Source organism: Thamnophis sirtalis, unplaced genomic scaffold, assembly GCF_051295495.1.
Source record: "Thamnophis sirtalis isolate CommonGarterSnake01/CBP01778 unplaced genomic scaffold, rThaSir2_p1.2 scaffold_1, whole genome shotgun sequence".
NCBI lineage: Eukaryota > Metazoa > Chordata > Lepidosauria > Squamata > Natricidae > Thamnophis > Thamnophis sirtalis.
The window spans coordinates 97089153-97104475 of record NW_028261381.1 but is presented as its reverse complement, the minus strand read 5'-3'; the positions used below and the strand labels follow the sequence as shown (position 1 = coordinate 97104475).

The 15323-nt window shown below is 34.7% G+C and overlaps 1 protein-coding gene across 5 annotated transcripts in view; it reads right to left on the bottom strand.

The window, feature by feature from the left end:
* Positions 1-610: 610 nt before the first annotated feature.
* The window catches only part of CAPRIN1 (cell cycle associated protein 1), a 48796-nt gene continuing 34083 nt past the window's right edge, over positions 611-15323 (bottom strand). For 3 of the 5 annotated variants that reach the window (XM_087719592.1, XM_087719602.1, XM_087719625.1), the window contains exons 11-19: positions 15098-15203; positions 14426-14487; positions 10539-10649; positions 9900-10049; positions 9337-9490; positions 8616-8810; positions 7496-7596; positions 6857-6920; positions 611-6213 (exon numbers count right to left, since the gene is read on the bottom strand). In XM_087719592.1, the coding sequence (XP_087575718.1) occupies positions 6149-6213; positions 6857-6920; positions 7496-7596; positions 8616-8810; positions 9337-9490; positions 9900-10049; positions 10539-10649; positions 14426-14487; positions 15098-15203 (1008 nt within the window). In that variant the 3' untranslated portion in view covers positions 611-6148. The remainder of the gene's footprint in view (positions 6214-6856; positions 6921-7495; positions 7597-8615; positions 8811-9336; positions 9491-9899; positions 10050-10538; positions 10650-14425; positions 14488-15097; positions 15204-15323) is intronic. The other 2 variants (XM_087719620.1, XM_087719611.1) reach the window with 2 other exon arrangements.

Here is a 15323-nt window from a genome sequence, read left to right as displayed (position 1 = left end):
ATTTGTAGTATTGGTGAAAATTTAGGGGTGCAAGGATAGCATTTATAGGCTACCAGCTCTTGTGCTTAATCTGGGATCCTTTTTAACTAGATTTCTAAGGCCATTAATTTGCCATTGTATTAACGAAGAATCAACACTTTAAAACTTGTTATTGTAGAATGTTTAACTGGATGAGCACTTAATCAGAACTCAAACCTTTTCCCTAACTCAACATTTGATTGGTTGTCTCCCCATACATCCCAATGCCTCCTTATACCTTATCCCACCATGGAGGTCTGCAATACCTTCTTTGGCTTTCCATGGAGACAGACATGTCAGCAAAGTAGGTATTTGAAAAAAATACCAATCAAATATGTTAGTTGCTCTATATACTTTGGACAGTGAACAATTAACATAATTTTGTTTTATATGAAGTTCTCTTGCATGTATCATTTTGATGTGGATTATAAACTCCATGCTGATTGCCTTTGAAATATTTTATCTACTTAATGAGAAATGAGATGGTAAAATTTATCATAATCAGATCTGTAAGACAACCAAAAATAAATACATGATCTGAAAGTTGCATGTTTGCATTATGCACTGAAAAAGTTAAGTGATGGAGCTGGCATTGTTAGTTGATGCTGCTGCCTTTACAGCAACTGTTTATTATATCAGTCATGTTTCAAGGCCAACAATTAACATCAAAACACATTAACACAGTAATTATCAATGTTACAAGTGTGTGATACGTGGATAAGATTCTCACATTTGAGGAGGCAGAGAGATCAATCCATAAATGAGCAAACAAATCATAGTTTCCAGTTATTTGCCAAAATTAGCAATAATGGCCTGATTTTTCAATAGTTTTGATATGAGAGAGTAAATTTTACTCTAAGGTACTAATTAAGGCATTGCTATAAGTGTTGACGTATTTGAACACAGTGAATCCAAAGCGTCTTCCTCATTTACACCTTAAGGTGTAAATTGACAACTTCTCTCAGGGAGACAACATGGCTTCTCTCTTCAGATAGAAATACCCTGAAAGAATAAAAAAGTGTGTATCTACTTTTAAGCCATCTGGAGAAAATCTGATGCTGATCCAAAACTGTAGAAGCAGTTAATCCACACCCTGTATCAACCTCTTTCACCTGCAAAATCATTGTGGGCCATCAGGCTAAATGTACTTCAATCTTCTGAATTCACTGCATTAGCTGCATTTTGTAATATTCAAGACAGTAGCTATTGCTTGATAAAAATCCCTTAAGACAGTTATAAAGATAGTTAAAACCATTCCTTTTCAGATGCAGTTTAAAATCTTCACGTTGTGCAATTCTATCTCAGCATCACATTTTTAAAAGGTACCCATTTTATATTTGTTATTTAAAAGCATACTTATAGTCCAGTTTTCTACAGTTAGAATGTACACACAATTGCAACCCAAAGTAATTATGTTAAGCAGGTAGAAATCTGCATGTTTGATTTTATACATATACACCATATTTAAATCTAGCCACAATTCATTCTGTTACCTTGGACGATAAATTACAGATGCTAAGCAGAATGTATTTGGACAACATCCTAATGTAAAATTCTAGTGCTGGTGATGTCCATATAAAAATAAAACATAACGATCTTAATGTTACTCAAAATTGGGGGGAAATATCACATTTCGCCATAAAAGATAGAAAAAATGTCATATTTCACTGGAATAATAAAAGGCAATTGTTTTCCAGTTAGATCTGCAATCAAAAGAACTGTATAGGCACTAATTCCAGTTTTGGACAGAAATATCTACCTCAATCACCAATTTCAAATTTGTAAGTTTTTAAAACTCACAATATTTGCATAGGTCTGTATTATGAATTTGGTTTTGAACACATTTTCACGTAATTAAACAGGCTTTCATATTTTAAATGTAGTTAATACATGAGTTTAACAGTTCTAAAACAGGTATGTGAAAATTGCAAAAGCAATGTTTAGAACAAGGAAAAATAGTTATAGTTATTGAAGTATAACTATAAATTTTGTAAGAAAAACAAATGCAACCAACAATTGAATTATCGGGAGCAGTTTTATAAAAATTCAGCTGTCAGTCATCAGTGTGTCTGAAGGCTATTTGCCATCATTAATCCTTCAGTAGAACAATCAATATCAGCAGTATTTTTTAAAATGCAATCAGATGCAATCCATTGGGCGTCAACTCAAACATTTTACAGTTTGAAATGAAAAACCTCATATATTTGATGTAATTTCACATCAAGCCAAATTTGTTCTATTCATACTTGATGTATATATTAAAGATTTAACATGTTTTAAATTCATTCTTCTAACAACCTAATATTCAAAATAATACATTAGCTTCAATGCCAATAATGGTATGCTTGATTTAACACTGTTCAGATATAGTAAAAGCCCACAATTTCAATATGTGCTGTTTGGCTTACTTATAAAAAGACCAGAAGGATAATAAACTGATAATACTGAACACAGAAATTTGAATGATTATATAAAGTAGCGAAAAAGTAATACAAAAACACTTTGTTACCCAATTAAAAATTCTGTTTCAATAGGTTTTCCTCCTCTGATTGCCGTCTGGTCATGTTAGGTTACATGCATTACTAGATGAGACTTCAGGTTTACATATGAATTTAGCCTCTGCTGATCTCTTGTGAAATTTTGAACAAACTGGCAACTTCTAATTTATATGAATGTTACCATTAGTGCAGGAGAAAATTAGAACTTGGCCCAATGGCAATGTTTTCAACCGGCCAGCCCAAATGGATTTAAAACAACATCCTGCAATGTCCTTCATTTCCACTTGAGACTAGGTTGGAGAAAGCTGTTGAAGCAGCTTAGCTACATTCAAAACATACATTCAGTTCTTTTTTTTTCCTATACCAGTTTTATAACATGTAAATTATATTTGACAGCATCAGGACACCCAATGAAAATGAGAAAAAATGGGTAGGGGATGAGGAAGACGGTAAAGGTGGCACTACTGGTAAGAAAGCCAAAGAAAAGAGAAGAGTAGCAATGTGAAGCACAGTGGAGAGGCAGTTCTTTTTTGCTACTTTTTTCTATTACCTCCCCTCTCTAGGAGACAAGCAATGACAGGTAGGTGAATTAACAATACACACTAGTCACACACTTACAAACATAACCCCCCATAACCCCATTGCTGTACAGCATAAGACCAGAAACTGCACTATTTGCAGCAGATTTTGAGAACCAGTTTGATGTAGTGGTTAAGGCATCAAGTTAAAAACTGGAAGGTTAGTTTCTGTCCTGCTTTGGGCACATAGCCAACTGAGTGCCCTGGGCTAGTTACTTTTTCTCAGCCCTAAGAAGGAAGCAATGACAAACCATTTCTGAAAAACCTTACCAAGAAAGCTGCAGGGACTAATTTAGGCATTATTCATGAATGGAAGGCCAAAAAAAAAATGATTTGGATTGTTACAAGCTAAGGAATTCTATAAATTCCTGGATGCATGAAACAAAATAAGGCTTGTCACCAATTAAAACAGGAGATAAAGCTCATTAAGCCTATCCCTAGCAAATCTTTTTCACTACCCATAAATAGCTTGACCTGTAGCTTTTCCATGAGAAACGGGACAGTTTTCTTTAATATTTGGATTTTCTCCAAGCTGTAACAAGGAATGACTACTTCTATGTTTCAATTTGTCACCTAGGAATTGAGGAACATAAAATAGACTACAGTTCAGTGGTGAGTTATAGGCATACCGGAACCTGCCCGGAGCACCGGATACCGTTCCAGTACGGTGCTCCGAAGGGCCCACCCGCCCGAGCTCCTTACCGATTTTTTAATGCATGCCGCGTATAGGGCCTGTGCAACGCTCTACTGAGCAGCTGTAGCATTGCGGAGGCTCGCGGAGGTGCTAAGATGCGTGCACACTCTATGCATCCATGTGGACGCCGCCAGCCAGAACCCACCACTGCTACAGTTAGATTGAGAATAGAACCAAGCAGGGCTCATGTTCATAATTTATTGACTGTGCTGAATTAATCTGAGAACACAATGTATCTTCTAATATTTAGGGAATTCTAAGTTTTCTAAAAATCATAGTTTGGTTTGCTTAAATTAAAACACTATAATCAATATTGCTAGCTTGTCATGAAAGTCAATAGATAAACTAGTCCTTTAAAAAGTCATCTCAATTTTGTTTACAAATTACCGGTAGTTGATTCGGACACCAAATTCTGTGCCCTCAAAAGATTTTGCCGTTCTAAATAGTTTTTATTTTAGTTTGTGGCTTTAAATCTGCCTTGAAAGCAATGTTCCAAGAGTAAGTTTAATTTTGTTGTATGCCTCATTTCCCAATAAAAAGCTAGCAAGAGTTGCTTATTTTATATAAACAGGTAAGTTATTGACAAATACCTATGCACAGCAGCTTGTTTAAATCACATTGGATAATCTTGATTTTTTTTTAAAAAAATGCATCACATAATAATTTTGTTTGCTTTCCAATTTATCTTTGGCTTCTGATACTGTATTTGAAGTTATTTTCCATTATGATCTTTTTCACTAACAGTACCTAAAAATACTAATAATATAAAAAACTTTCAAAGAATTAACTTAATTATCATAATTGAAGAGTCTACTTTTTGTTACCATATACAGAATCAGGAAAAGTTGTCAACTAAACAAAAAGAACCTAAAAAACCCCGCAGTAACTCTATAATCCCAATGTGATTAATTAATAGAACTACTGGCTCTGTCCATAAAAGCACTCTTCCAACTACACTTTGAACTAATTCATGAATTCTTGTGTAGGTGGTTTCGAAAGATCCATGCACGCAATTCTTACTGCTTGTTCAAAACTTTTACAACCCCTACATAATATAAATTGACAACATTGAATCTGATGATTGTAACAAGTCAGATAAATGCATATCCTTACTGGATAAATATCTTACAAACCTCTGGGTTGGGAATCATCTTTGAGTGTTGAAAATGAAAAAAAAAACTGTTCAAAGAATGTGCTTGTGGAGTTTTCATCAGTCATTGAAGATATGTTAAGGAATACAGGTTTTTTTAATATAAACATGTTTATTTATCTCGCTTGGATCTGTAACTGCTGGCTGTAATTTCCCTTAAAAGGGGAAACAGATCAAAACATTTACTGGTGCTTTTCAAAAAAGAGCAATTTAAAGGGCACCAGCAGGGATTTGAGATTTCTCAAAATCTTTAAAAGCTGCAGGGGGAAAAAGACATGTGACATGTAGTATGCATACCCATTAATTTCCATCAGTACCAGCATCAGTTATTAAGATGGTAATACAGCAAGTTTAAGTATTAATGACAGACAATGTGCAAATCATAAGGAATGATAAGGAATACCAATCCTTACAAACGGCATTGCTATCTAGGAAATGTGTTCAGGAGATCTCTTTCAACACTTCACATTTGAAAATACAAGTGGCTGTCCAGATTATATCTTCTATTTCTTACACAAAATTTTAAAGTGCCAATCAAAGCTTAATTCTGGGTTTACACAATTATATCAACAGATACACAAAACAATTAATGCATCCCTTTACCACAGCAAATCAGACTAATAAAAAAGTGCTGTAGCTAAGGGTGTGCCTAAGCTGTTTACCGATTTAATATCTAGTCAGGGCTCTTTATTATGCATGTAAATATTCAGGCGCTTCAATGAAACAGAAAAAGCTGAAATGTAGTTGTTGTTCTGTTAAGCCACACTTCACTTCTTCCATCTTTTTAATGTAAAAGTTTAAATATATCAACTGTCTTGAGTAAAACGTTTATGGGTTTACAGATTCTTATCCAAATTTGCTGCAGAACTATATGACATCAATGAAGTCAGTTGGATTATTTCTGCCTGTTCAATTAACTATAGACATTTTCTGAAACTGCCATTTTTGTTTAAAATCAAAGCAAGGGTCTGGATCTCATGTGCAAGGCTCAAAGTGACGCTTAGGACAGAACATGCAGCGCAAACGGCATTTCTTTCCATATCCAGGTAATATAAAGCTGACAACTGTAGTCTTGTCTTTATGGGCAATGAAAATAATCCCTTTACTATGAACTTCCTATAAAGGAAAACAGAGATAACTCTTCTGGTAACATGTATATAGTACACTGGCCAGTGTTTTTGGCGTTTTAAAAGTAATCTTGAGTATTAGATTAATTCACTTGCTGAGCATTCATTTGAGCCATTCCCCTGTTGGGTCTTGGGGGTCCTCCACGACCTAGAAAATAAAAATAAAAATTTATTTTGGGACTGAGACTTTTGATTTTTAGGATAAACATTTATTTCTACATCTAAATTCTTAAGTTTATTTAATTCTTGAAAATATTACCCACTATCTGCCTTCTCAACAAAGCAACAGGCTTCAGCTGTAAAGAAGCAATGCCATGAACGTACAAAAATAATGCACAATTTCATACCAAAACCTTAAACATGTCCTACAAGTTCCTTACCCCATAGACACAATTCTACCCTAAACTTGTTTTCAGATAATATTTGAATAGAATGATAAAATACTACAGTCAATGATATGGTGTACAATTCTAATTGGCTTGTTTATTGTTTTGTGTAGTCCAGAAACAAAATGCAAATTATTGCCCAGAGACAGGATTGTAATTTTTTTTTCAGAATAGTCAACCTCCCCACCAACAAAATATTACTGATTTCCACACTAATGGCAACAATGAAACAATAATTCTGAACAAATAATAGCATGAAAGCGGAATATACAGTTAAAAAAAATAAATTAACAAACATAATTATAAATTGCAACTATTAAAGAATCTTGAATGGAAGTATCTGAAGATACACAACTCCAGAATCCCTGTAAATATTCAAATCATAATTCTATTATCTAATATTACCTCGAGGAGCTCCCCGAGGGCCACTTTGTCCAGAGCCACGTTTGAAATTCTGTTGATATCCATCCTGAAATAAAAAGATCAGTCAGTAGTGAAAAAGTAAAATATAAAAGTCCAGAGTTTCAAAAAAAAAATTTAAGCAATGTCAAAAATGAAAGAACAAAACATTTCACACATTTAGAAAGGCTTTAACTATTGAATTTCATTTCAAGTTTATTTTCTGTCTTTGCTAATTGCCATTAACATTCAGTATATTCATAAGATATTTGTCAAGCAATTGGGTATGAGGGGGGATTAAAATACAAATTTACAAAATGATATTTCAATGGATTTAGAAAATCAAACAAGAATTCACTTATTTTGGATGATTTTGCTTTGTGGTTACGCAGTTGGCTATGAAAGTCCTTTTACAGGAAATAATGTACATCTATAATCTAATAAAGCAGGGTAACAACAAAGGAGAATATTTATAATCCAGGGATGAAATAAATCCCAGAGTATTTTCATCTTTAAAAGTTAAAATGTGATCTGCAATTAATTATTTAATTAATTTTAGATCCAATATATCATCACAAGCAGATATAAAAACATTTTATCTCCTATATAGTCTACATTCAAAAGATCATAGTTGAGTACACTTACTCGCTGGTAGTTGGGATAGTCTCGTGGAGCATTAAACTGTGCCTGGGTGTAACCACTATTTGGAGTGTTGGAAAATGAAGGACGGTAGCCATCATATCCTCCTAAAAATCAGGATAAAACAATTACTAGATAGAATTATCTTATGAAATATACATGAATATACTTATGATATATCCAGAAATAGCATTCTGCACACAAAAAATCTTACAGAACATTCTGAGAAAGCACCATAAGGAACAATAATAATACTTAGACTTATATACTGATTCACAGTGCTTTACAGCCCTTTCCAAGTGGTTTACACAGTCAGCATATTGCCCCCAACAATCTGGGTCCTCATTTTACCGACCTCGGAAGGATGGAAGGCTGAGTCAACCTTGAGCCAGTGAGACCCAAACTGCCAAACTGCTGACAGCCAGTGATCAGCAGAAGTAGCCTGCAGTACTGCAATCTAACCACTGTGCCACTACGGCTCCTAGGAAGGAGGAAGGAGTATGCTGCTTCTTGCTTGTAAATTTTATAAATATGATCATGGAGAATTTCCTTACAAATGGAAAACACTAGAACTTCACAATTCAATACTAGACTGAAAATAAATTCTTCTTCCATCTATACCATACTTAATCTTTTAACATTAAATTACCGGATAAGTGTTTAAACTGCATCTGGGTTCCTGTGCACCATTCAGTGTCTTCAAGATTTCCCATTATATGCAAGATTTATTATAAATTATTTAAATGCATTAATAAATTCAGGCACCAAAATAAAGAATACCATCAAGAGTCATAGTTTGTATAAGTGAAAGACTTGCTTTTGTAAGCCAAGGAATAAGCCCTGAAAAAGATGCAGCCATTTAGCAAGTTACAGATGGAAAGTCACTTTCAGTTTCATATACACATCCTATTAAATACTTGTAATTAGTTCCTTCTCATACTTTGCCCTTGTATGATCTGCTTTGTTTTCTATACTATGCCAGAGCAACTACTACAAAGTTTATGTAATGCTGCACTTTTTTGTCATTAAAAAATTAAAGCATGCTACTCTAATGCTTAAACTTGTTGATATTCTGCATTTCTGAAAAACATTCAGAATTAATCTTAAAAGGTTTTTAAGTTTTTACCTCTAAACCCATTGGCTGGTCCCCTGTATCCATTCATTAAGCCTCGAGTGCCGCGTGATCCACCACGAGACACTCCCCGGCTGTTATAATAAGGCTGACCGTTACGTGGGAACCCAGTATTCTGTTGTGGAGGCTGCTGGTGGTTACCTGCCACTTGATGGGACTGGTCCGGGGAACCATGGTAAGTGCCAACCACTAAAATGAAAAAAAAAACCAAGACAGTACAAGAAATTTGAATGTATACTCCAGTTTCCTAAAGACTCAAATAATATCAAGCTAACTCACCAATGTACTCTGCTTAAGAGCCACCAAGTAGGACAGTAAATGTTTACCTATCTAAAGAAAGATTGTTTGCAGAATTAAATCCAACATGGCAGTCTGAATTCCCTAAACATGTAGAATAGTCCCTACATTTCACATGATTTAAAGAGTGCACTCTGTAACTTCATCAATTTAGTTTCCTAAAGTTTTTTTTGGGGGGGGAGGGGGTCCCTTTTACCAGCTAGGATATGGGTTTTGTTCAGTTTGGTATATAAAATCATCAACATTAATATTTATCCCACAGCATTTCCCCCTTTGTAAAACCATACAAATATTGCAGAATTGTTTTTTTCACAATATGCAGACTATATTACATAAACACCATCAATAAAGAATCATTTAGACTACATCTCTTTAAAACATTTTTGAGAGTAAAGCATTCAGTTTTTCAGAGTTTTACCTGTCTGAAGCTGCTGTTCTTGCTGAAGTTCTGATTGTTCTACTGGATGGGGCTGATTGGAGAATGTCTGGCTGTAACCGGTCTGGTATTGATTTTGTTGCTTTAGAGTTTCTGGTTCATTGACAGGAGGAACAGGTGCATTCATGTTAAATACCTAGATGGAAAGTAAGTAAAAATCAGTTAATTTTAAAAATTTGGATTCAAGTGATATGCCATAAACATTTCAAAAGCATAGACCAGTTTAGTCTTTAGTTAAGACACCAGGCTCGAAAGGCATCAAATATGAATTCTAGTCCTGCCTTAGCCATGAAAGCCAACTGGGTGACCTTAGGCTGTCACTCTCTCTCAGCCCAATTCACCTCACAGGATTGTTGTTGCGGGAAAAAAGGGGGGGAAGGTGTGTTGGACATGTTCATCATCTTGAATCATTTATAAAACAATAAAAGTGGGACACCAATAAAATACAATAAACTACTAATAGTATTTACAGAAAAATTGACCATTATCATGATGCTGACATCCAAAATTTTGTTATTTACATTTTTAATATATTTAATGCTTACCGTCTGCATGGACTGGAATGGAGCTGCATTAACATTGATTCCGCTGCTATGCAAGGGTTTGCTAGAGGCAGCCTGAAATACCTGAGGCTGGGATGCAACTGGAAGTGGCGACGATGTTGGTGTCTGATCAGTACTTAAGGTTATTGAAGCCTGACAAATAAAATTAACTTAACATTAACATCAATACCATTTTTAATTATGAAATAAGTTGCTGCTGACGAAGTGTGCCTAAGAAAAGGGAAAAGTGTAAAATCTGTTACATACTATCCTCTCTTTATTAAGAGTAGAAAGATCCTAGCATTCTACTCTGAATTAACCTTGAACGTGAAAAGATTACAGAAAGTAGTTTTCTGTGCAGTGACAGTGAACCTACAGAGGCATTTCCTTGTCAATCAAATACCAATTACATCGAATCACCTTTTGATTAGATAAAGTCTACCCAAATTTAAATTTTAAAAATTGCTTCTAAAATGTTCAGAATCAGAACAGATAAGCTTAACAAAACATTCGAATTAAAAAATTATCAACCTCCCCCAACTCTGATATCTAAAATAGTTTCCAAGACTTTTTAAGAGGGGCACTCATCTATATATGCAAAACGCTTTCCCCTCCCAAGCATAATGAAGTCTCATAACTTGCCTGAATCTGGTCAATTGATTCTTTCTGAGGTCGCTGTTCTGTTGAATGGGAAGGCTGATACGTGGGCTGGGATGCTGTATATCCCTCACTTGTGGAAGAAACCAAGGGGACCTGTCAAAGTTTTAAAATTTAATAGAAACTCCAGCTAGGGCCTCTCGGTAAGTCCTTCCTTTGAATTTCATGAGTTTTACAGCTCTCTCTATGTTAGCAACATTCTTCTGAATATTTATTCATATTTAGAAAATCTAGAAGACTTTTATTTCTTCTAGTTCACAAAGTGCTACAGGTAGTCCTCAACTTAGAACAGTTCATTTAGTGGCCATTCAAAGTTACAAGGGCACTGAAAAAAGTGACTTATGATGCTTTTTAATAGTTACAACCATTGCAGCATCCCCATGACCATGTGATCAAAATTCAGATGCTTGGCAATCAATTCATATTTATGACTTTTGCTGTGCCTGGGTCATGTGATCATCTTTTACAACTTTCTAACAAGCAAAGTCAATGGGGAAGCCAGATTCACCTAACAACCAGGTTATTAACTTTCCAATTGCAGTGATTCACTTAACAACTGTGGCATGGAAAATTGTAAAATGGGGCAAAACTCACTTAACAAATGTCTCACTTAACAGAAATGTTGGGCTCAATTGTAGTCATAAGTCGAGGACTACCTGCATTTTGAGATTTTCCCTGAGTTTCTAGCTAGGCCAAAAGTTTTTAAAATTGTTTAAAATTTCTTCAAATTCTAATATTAGCAGGCTTTCATACCATTTCTTTTTATATTACAGCACTGCTTCGTGAGATGGATATACTAAGAATTATGGCCATATAGTTTTTATTTCATAATCTTTTAAGAAAGCTTAGTAATTATACTAGTTGTACCAGTTTTTTCAGTTATCTTTTCTACTTCTCCAACATCTTCACACAAGTTTAATATAAAGCCCAGTCTCTGAACCAAGGCAAATTAAGTAACAATGACTGATTTAATAAGTAAATGTTCCTATTACAAAAAATATAGAAATGTTATCCTTTTTTTGCTAAAAATTATTTACACAAATTTTCTTACTGCCTAATCCAGGATTTCTGGGTCATGAATCGCAAGGGGTCATAAGCAACATAAATGCGAGGGGTTGAAAAATCTCTTAAGTCTGTAAGGCAGGAATGCTATCAAATTTGCTGCTGTTCTGCTGGATAAACCTTAAACCTGCAAAGTAGGAGCACATTCATCTCATCCGCTCTTTGCCTGGGGTTAGCCTGCCCTGATTTGCACAGCATAAGGAAAGCCCTAAGCAAATTTTGGGAGATAATTAAATCTGCAAGGATAGACACTTGTCAAAGCCATTTGCTAATGGCAGTTCCTACTTATGACCATTCATTTAGCAATGGTAGTGCAGCAAAAAATGACTCATGGCCCTTGCAGTTTCCCCGCAGTCATGTGACTGTGACTTGGGCATTTGGCAACTATTGTGTATTTACAACAGTGTCCCACTTTCGTGATCATGATTCATGACATTTTCAGTCAACTTCCAACAAGCAAATCAATAGGGAACCCAGTCACAAGTCGTGGTCACATGTCTTAGTTAACAACTATGGCGATGAATTTATTGACCGTTATGGGAGAAAAGGCCATCAAACTGGGTGCAGTCACAAGACATCGCAATAACGAAACTACTTAATTATTAATTTTAAAGTCCCTATTGTGATATTAAGTCAAGGACCACTTATACTTATTTCTTTTTATCTATTTCTTTGTAGGTTTAGTTCTCTTCATGTGCTGGGAAGGGAAAGGGTTCTGATATCATCAAATTAAGAACTTGTCTAATCTATAGATTTATAGATTCTATAGAACAGGATCAGGCATTAGATGAGCAGCCTAAAGAACAACCTATGCTGGAAACTAAATGATGGAAATGTAAATAGTTGTCCTGGAGTTGGGGGAAGCTTTGATATTAAAAACCGGAATACTGTATTCAGCAGCCATCCTGAATAAACTAATAAAATTGGCTCGCCCTACAATGTGGCATTCTATACACACAATTATATTGCAAATGGTCAGTCAGATAGAAACATAAGAGTTGGCACAAATTAAAATTATCATTAGCTTTGTTTAAATGTGCTAGAAATAAGGAAGCATTAATATCCATTATAAAAGTGTTATTTAAACAGAATGAAATGTCAGTTTATTTCCAAATAGTACATGTTCTTAAAACTGTCATTTATCAGAATTAGCTAATATAATTCACGCATTTGAAGAGGATTACAATTAATTTTTTTGCATTCTGCATATTTCTGTGAGCAATTCTGATTTAAAGTCTTTTATTTTTCTAAAAGTCTCTCTATTTGTGATCATGTCATTCTGAAACTAATAGTAAAAATTAACAAGATTTTTAGTTACAAGAAATTCTACTCTATTCTGATTTTCATTTATGGTTTTAATCATGGTTCCATTTTTAATCCTAATCCTTATTCACCATTATTTTTTATGGAAATTTATTTAATGAGTACAAGCACCACTTTAAGGTCCTAGAAAAAAATACTTTTAAAACTACAATAGTTAATTTGTATTTAAACTAATTTAATATATTTAGACAATGAAAAATGATGGAGCTTTCCTGAAGCCTCCGGAGTGCAAAAAAAGGGCTCTGCAGGCAAACCGGAAGTTCGGGAATGGACTTCCAGTTTGCTCGTAGGGCCTCAGGAGGGGGAGGGGAGGCTGTTTTCACCCTCCTCATGCTTCTATAAAGTTTCTGGAGCCTGGGAAGGGCGAAAAAAGCATGCAAAAAATTGGGGGGAAATGCCTGTCATGTGCACATACGCACTGGGGGGGTGTGTGTCTCACATTGCCTTATGGGTGCGGCATGCCCACACACAACCCCCCTGCGCTCCTCCCGCTTATGGCACATGAGCCAAAAAAGGTTCGCCATCACTGCTCTAAATGAAATTAACTAATAGCTGTGATTCAATTCACCCTAAATACTTTATAGGCATGGTTCTAATTTGGAAAAATATTGCAAGCAAGTCACAATGACAGGCTAATTCAAATACTAAAATAAAGCCAACTTCCAGAATTAATTTCCAAGGATAATTATTACTTCAGAATTCTGAATACATGATATATTGTTATTGTTGTTATTTGTTTCATGCATGAAAATAATTGTGTCCTGCCATGCTTTAAAGTGTGTTACAGAAACTCAGCACATCTATCTTTTCCAGCACCTAATCCTAACCTTTCTTCTGCTCTGTTTAGTTATATTAAGACCACTCAGCCTTTCATTTTCCTGATGTCTCCCACTCTACCTCTACATGTTTGAAATATATACACATATTTCAATCCAAGCACAGACCACCCAATGTTTTGTATAACCCTAGTTTTAAAAGACTATTGCTGCCTTCCCATTGTGATGTCTCCATGTGTTTGTACAGAGGCATTTACAGATTTCTTTCTATGTAACTTCCCCAATTGAATTAATGCTCAGCTAAGCAGTATGCTAAGTTATTATCTGTACCACATTTTGACTTTGATGGGGTTCAGATTTTTCTGAGAAAGAAGTTTTATAAATGTTTTTATATTGCTTATGGATTTTCCTATAACTAGAGCAGGGCTGTTACATGGGTCTGAGGAAACATGTTTTTTTTTAATATTTCCCTTCCAAAGCAAATTTTTAATAGTTCCGGATGATATATCAAAATAGTGTGAAAGATACATGCTTGGGTTTTCAAAGGAAAACTGATTGCTCCAATTTTGGTAAGTACATTATAAAAAAATCATCCACTTCTAATTACATGCGAATGAAGAAAGTATTGTAGAACCTAGCTCAACAATTACTAAATAAGGAGGGGAAAGTTTAGAAAGAAATATTCAGCCATTAATTATCAAGGATTCTTACCTGTGTAGCTTCAGGTTGTACAGGAACCTGGGTTGTTTGTGCAAGTCTAGATTCAGCATGAACTAGAAATAGAATAATACAATCAATATTGAAATTAATGCAGTGGAAATTTCTTTAAGCATGGCTGATGTTGCACTTGACTATTATAATTTTTCCATGGGACTATCCTTAAAAATATCCCTAAATATCAGCTGGTGCAAAATGGATCCGGTAAGTTTCTAATTATACAAACTAAAATATGTAATTCGTATGGGAAGAACTATTTTCTATTGCTTATAAACAGTCACTGTAACCTCTAAAATTGTAAATGAAGGATTGCCTCTCCCATTATAAACCTGTCATATATGAAGACCTGCAGGAGAAATACTTTTAAGGATTCCCCCTATTTCAAAGATAGACTGACTTGGAGAAACATTTCAACAGAATTTATTTCCTTAGGATGTGTGTTAAGTCCCATTCTTTCCGCTTAAAATGTGTCTTTTCAGCAGACTTTAATGATCATAACATGTGTATATTTTTATTAAGCTTCACTGTTTCCTTGGTAAAATTGAACATTGTACAAATGTAGAAAGGTGGAATATAAAATTGAGTGAAATGTAAAAATACCGAATTACTTGAATTTTATTGCCACTTTGCTACATAGTTCACATACAAAAATATTATATTACAGACCTGGAGGGCAAACCATCTGTGGTATCTGCAAAGTTTGTGGATTCATAGGCTGAGCTGAAACAATAGCAGGGTCAAGTGCTTGGTTCTCAAATTCCAGCATAGAGTCCTAGATAATTAAGCCAAAATTTAAGCCAGCTTCACTACAGACATAAATTCTTACATTATTAAACTAGATTTAAGACAGCTTCACCACAGACAAAATCAATGAAGATCAGCCAGGGCCAAA